General features: G+C 35.8%; 2 protein-coding genes across 3 annotated transcripts in view; both read left to right on the forward strand.

Moving 5' to 3' along the window:
- Dnai4 (dynein axonemal intermediate chain 4) overlaps positions 1–8,237 on the forward strand; it is a 57,756-nt gene extending 49,519 nt beyond the window's left edge. Inside the window, exon 15 of the mRNA XM_090334651.1 lies at positions 8,196–8,237. Within this exon, the coding sequence (XP_090190777.1) occupies positions 8,196–8,201 (6 nt within the window). The 3' untranslated portion in view covers positions 8,202–8,237. The remainder of the gene's footprint in view (positions 1–8,195) is intronic.
- On the forward strand, positions 8,141–11,388 carry Insl5 (insulin like 5). 2 transcript variants are annotated; one of them, XM_090334653.1, is made up of 2 exons: positions 8,141–8,315; positions 11,158–11,388. In XM_090334653.1, exons 1-2 carry the CDS (start codon positions 8,141–8,143, stop codon positions 11,373–11,375), a joined length of 393 nt encoding a protein of 130 aa, XP_090190779.1. In that variant the 3' UTR covers positions 11,376–11,388. The 2 variants fall into 2 exon arrangements, with proteins under 2 accessions (XP_090190779.1, XP_090190780.1); XM_090334654.1 differs by having other exon boundaries at positions 11,161–11,388.
- Positions 11,389–13,125: the final 1,737 nt, after the last annotated feature.

A 13,125-nucleotide genomic window follows, 5' to 3' on the forward strand; every position in this document is an offset into this window, starting at 1 on the left:
GGCAATTTCAGGAGTTATTTTGTCTGTAGTCAGGCTTGGATCCTTGTATCAACTCTATTTTCTATAGATGTTAAAGAATTATATGAAAATTCTGCTCAGCCATTAGGCATCTCATATTCTCCTTAAATACTATGTGTGTGCCATACACATGTATAACCCTCACATGCCTGTGTAGAAAAGGAATGACGAATATTCATTATGCCATTTGATTATTTCCTGTGATGCATCTCTAGCAGAACTTTCATTATTTGAGAGTATATGGTTAACTGTTCTTAAGACTGAGTTTTGAAAGAAATATTATATTCACTATCATATACTTATGTATCATAGCATGTTCATTTAGTACACATCTATGTAATTATGTAGATTATAAATATCAAATATAAAGACTTACCATTTACAATTGTTTCTGAAAGAAAATGTTGAATTTTGCTATAAATAGATCTAAAAAACTACAAATTAGTAAACAATAAATTACTATTAATGCATATTAACATTTTGACAATTTCACATCTATAATCCCACTGTGTGCTCACACATATCTATGAAATGTGTGGAAAGTAGTTGTAACATCACAATATTTATTTTCCAAGTGATATAATAAAGCAGATACTGTAACATGTCTTTTCATTTTAGCTAGATACTTGTCATGCTTGAACTTAAGCCCAAGGTTTGAACAGTTCTTACACATGCCTTACTGGATAAAGTAAATGGTTAATGTGCCATATAGTTTACTATATGCATGCATAAAGCTCTGGGTTCGATTCCTTAGTACCATATATATAGAAAAAGTATTTTCTTCCATAAAGTCATCTCCCTTAGGAGAAAATACAGTCAACTGAAAAACACTCAGCATGGAACAAGTGATGTGTAGAAGCAGCAAGGAGCTATTAAAACTGAAGAAGCCAGGCACTGATGGAACGGCTTTGACAGGGTCAGGTGCTAGGAATATGTCCAAAGGGAAAGGGAAAGGAAGAAAAACAAGCCTGAGTGAGGCTAATATTCATTTGTTTCTTTAGCTGAGTAGAATGGAGACTTGAAATCAGAAATTAAATTGAGTTAAAGAGTTACAGTTTTTGGATAACTGAGTTTCCAAACTGAGATTCATACCTGCTATACTAAAAGTTTGTGTCATTTTCTTAGTGTTTTCCTCCCTCCTAGACTGTAAGTTCCTTCAAAGTAGGAATTACCTGTTTTTCTCACTGTGACATTATGTATTTGTTGAATGAATTATTAAATTATAGGTAAATTATGATTTGTTGCTTGCTCCTTGTAATAAAATTTAGTATCATAAACATCATTTTTCCTAATATTCTAAGGAAATATTCTGATCTCAGAGAGGTTAAAACATTTTAACTGTGGAATACATAGAGGACATGAATGTGCTGGGAGTTTGGCCTAGTGGTAGAGTGCTTGCCTAGCATGCATGAAGATCCAAGTTCGATTTCTCAGAACCACATACATAGAAAAAGGTGGAGGTGGTGCTGTGGTTCAAGTGGTAGAGCTCTAGCCTTGAGAAAGCCCAAGGACAGTGCTCAGGCCCTGAGTTCAAGCCCCATAACTGGCAAAAAAAAAAACCAACAAAAAATTCATAGAGGACATGAAATCAGATAGCAAGTTTGGTAAAAACAAACAAACAAACAAACAAACAAACTATAGTTTCCTGGCTGATAAAGTCAATTTCTCCCCCTAAGACAAAGAACAAAAACAAATCAGTGATTACTTTCGTTGTTACTTCTTGAATCTATATTCTTTCTAGCTATTGAGGGAACAATGTATCTCTAAAATAATTACACATAGATACTCAAAAATGGCAATTTCAGTCTCATGAACTCAGCACTATGTCTCCAGGATCTAGCCTTTTGAGAATCTTTTTGCCCTTCATGGCTCTCTCCTGCTTCCAAGGGCACAAACTACTGACCTCATTTGTTCCTTTACATAGCATTTAGGCCTTGTGACCTGTTTGCTCAGGATTTTGTTCAATACTCAAATTTACCCTCCAATCCACAGAACATTTACAAGGCTATCAGTCCTCATTTCCTGGAACTGCTGTACTCATTTGGTGATAAAGCTAAAAGGCTGAGAGTTTACATGAAACTAATTTCTGGGTTAAGCAGAAAGCACAACATGCATGCCAAGTTGGAACATATAAAACATTGGATAGCTCATTTAAAAGTAAACACCACTTTTTAAAGACTAATGACATTTATGTATCATTAAGAACAACTGAAAAAATTAAACTTCATGAAATAGGTAGCTTCTTTGAATAAGTCACTGATGAAAAGATGTTGTACCATTACCCAGGAAGCAAAGGATTCCAGAATGTGATCCATCAAAACTCTCTGATAATAATTTGATTGACTTTTCCAAATTATTACACTTATTTTGATTATCTAGTCTTCATATAGTCTAAAACACTACAAATAACTATTTTATGTGCATACAAAATTAATGAGAGAGCTATATTTTATGTCTATTCAAGACCCCCCCTGTGTTTATGTTTACTATTGTTTATAAGATATATCTAAGTGCCAGGCATGGTAGCTTATGCCTGTAATCCTAGCTACTCAGGAGGCTGAGATCTGAGAATTGCAGTGCAAAGCCAGCCCAGGCACTAAAGAATGAGAAACTCCTATCTCCAATTAACCACTAGAAAATGAGTAGTGGGGCTGTGAATTCAGTGATACTGCTGTAGCCTTGAGCTGAAGAGCTCAGGGACAGCACCCAGTCCCAGAATTCAAGCTTCATGACCCACAAAAAAACGTTACATCCAAGTACACATAATCTTTATATACATACACTACATCTTGTTCTATCTACAAATAACACAAATTGATTTTACATTTTGACTATTATGATTAATGCTGAAGTGAACATGAGATAGCTCTTCAAAATACCGATTTTATATCTTTTGCATATATATGGAAATTCTAGATCAAATGAATATATATATATATATATATATATATATATATATAGAGAGAGAGAGAGAGAGAGAGAGAGAGAGAGAGAGTTTTGGAGGAAGATGCATATTTTCATCAGTAGCAGTACAAACATATTCTAATAACATGCACAGGAATTCCTTTCTCCATGCTTGTTAACATTTGTTGTCATTTTGGTAATATCCCCCATAACTTATTAGATAACATTTCATTCTGGTTTTGAACTGTATTCTCCATAATTGGTAGTGTTTACTACTTTCTATATCTGCTGGCTGTTCTATGGGAACGGAAAATGCTTGAGTCCTTTTCCTATTTTTGAGTAGATGTTTTTTACTATTGTGTTTTTTTGTTAGTGATTTTAATTCTTACTGATAAGACATAGAAAAAACTACTGCCATAAGAGGCAAGAAAGTTTGACCCAGAAGATTATGGGAAAAATTGGTGCAAATAAATTTTATTTAAAATCCATTCCACAGGTATTATAAAATTTGAAGAATAGATGAAAAGAAGTTTCAGCATGTGTAAAGAAAAGCCTGAATAGATCAAGAACCTATGAAATTGCATCTGTCAAATGTTTGTTATTGCTGAGGCACTTATAATTTAGGTGTATTTAGAATGACTGAATCTAAATAAGTAGAGAGAGGCTAGATCATGAAATAGCTTGTAGGTTGCATTAAAGGGATGAATTTTTTTTTTCTGGAGAGGAATTGGAAGTCTCTTGGAAGAGATGTGAAAGGTGGAGAATAATCATGTTTTAGAAAAACTATTCTGGGAAGCTATGGAAAATGGACTGTTATCGAGGCCAGTTGAGAGGCCATTGCAAATGAAAGTTGAAACCATGATAGAGGGAATAGAAGTGGAGGAGTAAACCATAGAGACATGTAGAAAGTCAAACTGATGATACTTCGCGATTTAAGGGATATTTGTATATCGAGAAAGCTTTATAGTCAGTGGAATGCTGAGTGAAAATAGGGAACTGTAAATGACTTCCAGGAAGAGTTTGATGAATAGTCTTTCCACGACTGAAGTTCCCACTGAAAGGATAGCATAGTAGCTAACTCCATGTTAGAAAAGAGCAAGAAATTTAGTCTTTCCTAAGAAATTAATGTACAGTAATCTCCAAATTTTCACAATAAAATACATGTAACATGCTCTATCAATGTAACCTTAAGTGATTATGTAGAATTTTTTTTTTTGCCAGTCCTGGGCTTGAGCTCAGGGCCTGAGCACTGTCCTTGGACTTTCTCAAGGCTAGAGCTCTACCACTTGAGCTTTAGCACCACTTCTGTTTTTTTTTCTATGTATGTGGTGCCGAGGAATCGAACCCGGGTCTTTGTGCATGCTAGGCAAGCACTCTACCACTAGGCCAAACTCCTGGCCCCATGTAGAAATTTTTGACGTTAAAAATGTTCAAAAGAAAATCAAATTACAAGTTAAGTACTTTTTCATAGTTTCATGGAGTGGAAGTATTAAATCTTAAGCATTCTGACACAAGTCATTAGACTTTTTTTTTTTGTTGGAGCTATTACCATTAAATTGCCATCAATGGTCAAAATTAGTGAAAGCTTTCTTTGTGTTAGACTCTGATTAGTGTTCTGTAGCAGTTAATCCTTACAATTCACTAACAAAAATCAGAGCTACTAACTATATTTTACAAGTGAAGAAACTGAGACACAAAGAGACATTAAATATTGCCTATGGTCACATAGATATGAAGAAGAATTAGATCCTGTTTTCCAAATCTTATGCCAGAAAATATTTACAATTTATGCCAACTCACCTCAAATTCCATCTACTAGGTGGGCTGTACCTGTACCTGTTCCTTGATAAACACTATATAAGTGAGAGATCGAGGTACTGATTCTATCTGGTTATTAAAGAATTTTTGACTAATGTTAATTATGGACTGATAAAATCAACCTAAAACATATGGTAATTAATTCAAATTATGAAGACAAATAACCAATCCTATCATGTTTTGGTATAGTCCAATGGATCATCATAATGACTTTCTACATCTGTAAGATGTAATCAGTTCTATAATTATACTAGTCAGGATAAATCAGGTATGTTTTTATGACCAATAATCACTTCAACTCAGTAAGTTCAATGATAAAGGTGTTTTTTTTCATTTCTACTACATACTTAGTATAGATCAGCAGCTGCCCATCTCCATACTGTGATAAAGCAGAAACTAAAGCAGAGAGAGGAAGAACTGGACAGTTGTGGGCTAATCCTTATATTCCAATGATGTGTATAACCTCCATTTACATTTTATTTATATTTGCCAAAATCTATCACAAACCTCCAAACACCTGGACAGAAATGAACTCAAAATATGTAGTCTAGAAATTCTTAACTATTCTTGACAGTCAACTTCCTGAGGATAGAATTTTCAGGATCAAATAATGTGAGATAAACATTGAATAAATCTAAGTAAAGTTTCTATAGCAAAAATAAGAAATAGGAAAATTTTATACCAATAAACCTTCTCTGACCCCTTACTACATTAACATGAATCATTAATCTCCAAGAAAGGTACTATTACTCTGGAATTTTTTTGTTTCTTCTGTGGTGCTGAGGATTGAACCCAGGCCCTTGTACATGCTTGCCAAGAACTCTGCTCTTGAGCCTTTTTACATTTATTTTCAAAGATTATGTACAAAGGCCTAAGTGTTGAATAAAACATTTCAAGAAATAATATCCTAAAGCTATGTGTGTTTTGTTTTGTGGATTTTTTAGACATTTTGGGGCTCAGGGAATGAGGAAAAAGAAGAGAGAATAAAGGAAACAGCTAGATAAAGACTGTCACAGTGAAAATTGTGGATAATTATGACTGAGTTATATAGAAAATCTCTTCACATCAGCTAGTCCCATTCACAAATGTTTTCTAGTCCCTTGCAAATGGAATTGTTAGTTTGCTATTTATTCCGTATCATTGTTATGCTATGTGCTTTTTTATGTGCTTTACTAGGCTTACTTATGCTTTAATGTACCTATATAATAGGTATACTAGCACACATTTATATACAGTATTATATATAAACATTATACTTCTATAATAACAATAAGCATGCTAATAATCATAAACCTAATATTGCATTATTAGATTTACTTGTGTTAATTCATTGGCTCATAACATTACTTCTTTTTATTTTGTTTTATTATTGTCAGAATAATGTATAGAGAGGTTACAGTTACATTTGTCAGGTAGTAGGTGCATTACTTCTCACACATTGATACCCCTTCTAACATTACTTCTTTTAATGTACCTACTCATTCCAGCTTTCAGGAATTCCAACTTCAGCATAACATGATAAAAGACAGATAATTTTACCCTCCCAAGATGATGAAACTAAAATAAGAGAAAAATTACACATTGCTATAGTCTTTGTGTTAACTCCCCAAATAGTGATATTAGCAGGAGAGGCCCTTGGAAGATACTCAGATCATGAGCATGGGGCCCTTCTGACAGATCGGTGTTCATATGTGTGTATGTATGTATATACATACATACACACATATATATATATATATATATGACTTTAGAAATGTAGGTTGCCCCTACTGCCATATAAGGCTACAGTGGGAAAAAGCAGTCTACTACAGTTGAGAGCCTTCATCAGAATTAGGTCCTGCTGGCACTCCATCTTGCAATTTCCAACCTCCACAATTAAGAGAAATATAAATTGTTTATGAGTTACATGGTCACTGATGCTTTGTTAAAGCAGCTTGAATTAACTAAGCTATTTTGAAAACAAGCTGATTAGCTACTGACAGACTAGGTAAGAAAGAAAAATCCTGTGAACCTTGAAACAAAATACACCCAGTAGATATATAAACAACAAAATGGTCTGTTAAGAGATGGGAAGATTTGTTTTCATGGTGATTGTCCTCTTTCCTTGGATTTTGAAGTACCAGGAAGGAGTAATATTTGTGGTCCTAAGAGAAGAAAGATAAATACTAGACTGGATTTTATTCTTTCTATAATGATAAGTTACTGAAAGTTTTAGAGGCAAGTGTAACACAATCAGATAATAATAGCAAGACATAGATTTTTTTCAGGTTCAGAACAGCTCTTAAGTAATCCAATCCAAATCTTTCAGTTTACAAATGAGGAAAAGCCCCCAAAGCATGCATCATTGTCATTAGCTTTAGCATGCAGGTAACTGACCAGATGGGTTTGCTTGCCTCTTTTTAGCCCCAGTTTGAGATTAGGTCTTGATGGCCTCCCCTTTCCATTTTGAATTAAGATGAACATGGATGAGACCTTAAAACTTGGCAAGAAAGATTACTAGACTGAATCTGGAGCGATCTGTGAACATAATCATGTATCTGACATGTAAGGTAGCTCCCTTTCTAGTTTAGCTCTTTGGGCTATAGATTGGGTTTCATTATAGTATAAATGCCCACTGAGACATATATAACCAAGTCATGGATGGAGGGTCATACGGAAGAGCGTAATAAGAGAAATTCTTCTGAATTCTGAGAAGAAGTTAGCTTTCTTGTCTACTCAGATGGAGAAGAAAGAAGGTGGCCAAACACTTACTGACTACTGATTTTTCAGGTGGGACATGGTTTCTGATCAACTCTATTAGTTACTACAATTAGTGAATATTAGAAAACAGGGACATTTAAATAACTTGCTTAAGTTATAGATCTGGTAAGTAGAAAGCACACGACAATATGCATTGTTAAGTGTGATTTCTCATTGCTTTGACATTTGTTTTTAGGTGAGGGGGTTTTGGATATCAAACCCATGCTGGATAAATGCTCTACCACTAAATTACAACCCCAGATGGTGATTTTAATGCTTAAAAAAACCCTCATTAGATGGGGTTTACCATTCTAGATAAATGGTTATTGTGGTTCAGAGTTTAAAATGTGCTCTTGTGTCAATAAGTGGCAAAGTGGAAAGGGCAAAGTAGGGACTGAAACTCATACTTGGCTGCTTCTAGAATCCTTGAGTTTCCATGATGCCTCAAGGAAAACACCTGTTTATTACCTCCCAAATATAGCTAACGTAAGTAAGTTGTTATCAAACCTTCACACTGGAACGTGTGTGCTTAGTAAATATTGGTAACACAAGGTTCTGACCAATAAAGCGTCACAGTTAGTATAAATTGGTTAAGGTAACTTCAAAATTTGATCGAGCCAGTAGTCACCAGATACCAAATTCTCACTCGATCCTCACCAAAATGAAAGGCTCCCTTCTCACTCTATTTCTATTCTCTATCCTGCTCACCATCTCAGAAGTGAAGAGCAAGAAGACAGTGAAGATCTGTGGCCAAGAATATGTGAGGACAGTCATCTATATCTGCGCAAGCTCCCGGTGGAGAAGACATCTGGAGGGGACCCCTAAAGTAACACAGGGTAACTGAACTCATCTGTCCCTTGATTTGATCTTCATGTGCCTCTTTTCATTTTTTAAAGCTTTTGTTTGTTCTGTTTATTTATGTGTTTATTTTTGATAGTATTAAGCTCTGAGTGCCGAACTTCAACCATGCTGGGCAAAACCTCTGCCTTTGAGTTATACCCTCAGCCCCTTAAACTCTTTCTTAAAGAATAGTTGTTTTAGGAACCATCTCTCTAAGAAATATTACGCCATTTTAATTCAGAAGGTTAATTATCAAAGTTAACTGAATGTGACTTGGGAAAGAAATGAACATGCTACCTTTTAAATAATAAAGGTCTTGTGTTCTTTAATCTTTCACATCATTTGACTGCATATCTAATTTGTGGAGCTCAGCCTCTATGACAGGTATTGTGGGAGATAAGACATGTCGATGATTTGGGGGGAGACAGCATGATTTGCAAGATTTGTACGTAGGGGTAATAATTATAGAATATAGAAAGTTAAAATTCAGGTCAGTGTTAAATAAGGATGGAAGAAGGAATTTGACTTTTAATGGAGAACAAATTTAAGTTCCAGATAGGCTTATGTGCACTATTTCATTCAGCTTTCTGCTAAAGGTCCTTTAAAGTAAACAATATTATCATCACTTACTATTTTACCAAGGAGAAAACTGTATGACCAACTGATCAGCACAGTGAGGCAAGGAAGCAAGTCAGGTCTCTCTGACTTCAAGAGCCACACTGCATCCCAAGTGAAAGGGAGGGAGCAAGAAATGACTGCATCAGAGATTCTGAAGGATCTGTAAAATTGGGGAGTTGTGAAGGCGTAGGGCCCAAGTAGGGTGGGGTTCTATCCGTAAGAATTGTCTGATTAGAATTTCAAAGGTGGAAATGAATCTCAGTAATAGTGAGATAACTTACAACTTTTTGCCAATCCTGTATTAAAATGTGAGGTTACACTCATTTATGGCTCTATTTTCATTTTTATCATTATGTAATTGTACCAAGAGGTTTCAATTCCACCAGTCAGGTTATGAACACAATGCATCTTGATATCACCTTTAATTGACTACAATGTCATTATTAACTCTAGTCATCATGTTGTTCAATAGATCTCTTGAACAATAGTTCTATCTTCAATAGATCTTCTTGACCAAATGATTTTTTTTTCACCTTTTAACCAACATTTCACCAGAGCCTCTGTTCTTAGCCCATTGAATTGAAACCTGTTGGTACAACTCTGTTCCAACTCCACAGAGACACCAAGCTCCTCCTTCCTTTTGTGAGTTCAACTTCTTCAGTTCCACGTATGAGTGAGATCCTGCAGCCTTTGTCTTTTTTTAAGCTTTTGCTTGATTTAAAATACTGTGTTAGTAATTGGTTGGATTTGCTATTTTTATAATAAAATTACCAAGAATTGATGACATTATCAACACCACTGACACCATAGACATATATATATATATATGATTTAAAGTTTTCAATTTAGCTTATGATAATTTTGGTAAGCAAAATGTTTTAGAAAGGTATCCACATTACTCACATTTTGGCAGAACAGTATCATGAAATGGTCATCACCCCTTTACAACTGAGGTTCATACTACTAGGTCCTAACAGAAGTAATAAAGTTTCTTAAGGCTAAACTTATTTTTGTGTGTGTGTGACTGTTGGAATTTGAACTCAGGGTTTTGTGACTGACAAGGCAAGTACTTTACCATTTGAACCACATATCCTCAGACTATACCTCCCAACCCTTTTAAAGTTATTTTCAAATTGGGTCTCATACTAATATCTAGAAAGGCCTAGATAATGATCCTCTGAAGCTGCAATAGGAGATGTGTACCACTGTTCCCAGCCTATTGGTTGAGATGGGGGTTCTTGTTAATTTTTTTGCTTAGGCTGGCCTCAGATTGTGATGTTCCTGATCTCTACTGCCCAAATAACTGGGATTACAGGTGTGAATCGCTATGCTGTCATAGGTTTTTTAACTTTAAGAGATTTATGGAATAACAAATGAGAATGTGCTGGAAAAAATATAATTGGAATTGGAATTTCTCTGAAATGTATGGGGCAGCGAAAGGGTGCCTACAAGTCTATCTTTTTGATAACAGCGAAGTCAAAATACTATTTATTAAAACTTGCACAAGTTTTCAGCATTTTCCTATACATTATTTATTTGCTGAATTACTGGTTTGCCAGTGTTTAGTCATCTAATTTTTCTTGGTGCTTGTCAGTGTGTTAAGGCACTGATAAGTTTCAAATTAAAAGTAAGAGACATGTATTTGTGGATGGTGGGAACACAATATAGACAGACACAGAGTGGTCTGTGTTTTATATTCAGATTCAGAGGTCTGAATTTCCTATTCTGAGCTGGGGTCATACATTGCTCAAAGAGTAGAGTGCCTATGTATTAAGCTGGAGCCCCTGCCCTCAGATAAGCCCCAGTGCATTCCTCAAAAAACAAATAACAGTATCTCCTTTCTTACTGGTCATTTTTGCAAGGCATATAGTGTTGATTTTTCCTTATAGCAGTTAACTAATACTTCCAGAAGCTGCTGGTTATGGAGCAGAGGGGCCACTAGCAGGGCTTCTAGCCGTCAGTCAGGATTGAACAGCATTAACACTGGTTTTCCTTTGCATTCAATTTTCCTCCTTTGTAAAATGAAGAGTGGAAATATCGAGTCTCCTGGAAAGCATATCAACATAAAAAATTATATGTATTAAGCTGAGGATTATATGTAGCATTCAGATTCAGAAACGGAACTCATTTTTCCAAGAGTAGAACATGGTTGCTGCTTTCCTTGTCAGAACATTCTAACATGTATATTATTTTAATATGTATATATAATCTTTTGTACAGCAGAGAGAAGAGATTTCTTCCAGCTCGGAACTAAATATGAAGCCTCAGGAGAAGACATAGCATACAACCTTCCCGGAGAGCAGTACACCCGGGGCAGACAGACAACCCCAGAAGAGTTTCGTGAGTCAAAGAAGCACTCGGTGATGTCAAGACAAGATTTACAAACTCTCTGCTGCACTGAAGGCTGCACCATGACGGATCTGAGCACGCTTTGTTAACACCAGAGCAAATATCAACCAATGCATATGCTTAATCAGTGTCTGGCATGCTCTACCACTAAAATTCTATCCCTAGATAATGGTATTTTCCCCCCTAAAAATGTGGGCCAATGGCTAAAACCATAGTGAAGTCTTAGCTCTCTTTCTCCTTAGTGAATGTTCTTTGCTTTTCAAATTCTAATGCTTTGTGCAATCACAATAAAAACTCTTGAAATCAAGCTGCTTGGAATGTTTTCCCTTTTTTTCATATATTTTTATTGTAATTAATAGAAGGGTTACATGATATTTGCCAGATAGAAGGTGCATTAATTCACATACATTGATACCCTTTCACATGGCTTGGTACCCATTTCCCTCCCCCACACCTCCACCCCTCATCTTGTTTTCCCCCCTTCCCTATCCAATTTCAAATAACCAAATACAAATATATCTGATATATCAGGTAACAAAGTGAGATACTGTAACAGTATGAGATAACCAAGGGACAGCAAAAGAGGTGAGAGATAACATAGTACATTAAGGACAACAATCATTCATTATATGGCTTATGTTTCTATATCCTAGAGATCCTTTCATTTAGCGTCATACTATATGCCCTTTGAATCAAGGTTTTGCTCTATTGCAAATCTCTGTTAGGAGAGCCCAAGGTTTCTACTGATTATGACAAATGAGGGAAACCATTGAGCCTATGTTCCTTTGAGTCTGGCTTACTTCACTTAATATGATTTTTTCTAAGCCTTTCCATTTCCTAACAAATGGGGCAATGTCGTTCTTTCTGACAGCAGCATAGAATTCCATTGTGTACAAATACCACATCTTGTTGATCCACTCATCAACTGAGGGACATCTGGGTTGGTTCCATATCTTTGCTATGGTAAATAGTGCTGCAATGAACATGGTTGTGCTGGTGGATTTAGTATGTCCTTGTTTCTGGATGATTGGGTAAATGGCAAGTAGTGGAATTGCTGGGTCATAGGGGAGCTCTATGTTTAGTCTTCTGAGGAACTGCCATACTGCTTTCCATAGTGGTTGAATGAGTTTGCACTCCCACTAACAGTGTAGTAGTGATCCCTCCTGGCCACATCCCCTCCAGCATCTGTTGTTATTAGTTTTCTTGATCCTGGCCATTCTAACTGGAGTGAGGTGGAAGAACAGGCCTGAAGATCAATGGAATAGAACTGAAGACCCAGATATTAAACCACAGGCCTATGGCCACCTAATCTTTGACAAGGGAGCCAAAAAAATAGAATGAAAGAAAGATAGCCTCTTCAACGAGTGGTGCTGGCAGAACTGGTTAAGCACCTGCAGAAAACTAAAGTTGGATCCTTCTTTGTCACCCTGCACTAGAATTAACTCCCAATGGATCAAAGACTCGAGGTAAAAGCCAACACACTGAAAACTTTACAAGAAGGAATAGGAGATACACTAGGCCTCCTTGGCACAGGTCGAAACTTTCTTAATAAGGACCAAGAATCACAACAAATCAGAGAAAGGCTGGATAAGTGGGACTGCATTAAACTGCAGAGCTCTTGTATGGAAAAGGACATAGCTAGTAAATTAAGTAGGAAGCCTACAGAGTGGAGAAGATCTTCACCAACCAAACAACAGACAAAGGCCTCATATCTAAAATATATCAACTCAAAAAATTGAATCACTCCAAAACTAATCTCCAAAGTAACAACCATCCCATTAAAAGATGGGCCAAAGACTTAAAGAGAGTCTTCTCTGAAGAAGAAACAAAAATGGCCTA

This window comes from Megascapheus bottae, chromosome 6 (genome assembly GCF_031878675.1).
Source record: "Megascapheus bottae isolate mThoBot1 chromosome 6, mThoBot2.hap1, whole genome shotgun sequence".
Classification (NCBI taxonomy): Eukaryota; Metazoa; Chordata; class Mammalia; order Rodentia; family Geomyidae; genus Megascapheus; species Megascapheus bottae.

Coding starts and splice junctions, on each gene's coding strand:
- Insl5 (XM_090334653.1), top strand. CDS start 8,141: ATGAAAGGCTCCCTTCTCACTCTATTTCTATTCTCTATCCTGCTCACC. Junction 8,316..11,157: donor GACCCCTAAAGTAACACAGG/GTAACTGAACTC, acceptor TCTTTTGTACAG/CAGAGAGAAGAGATTTCTTC.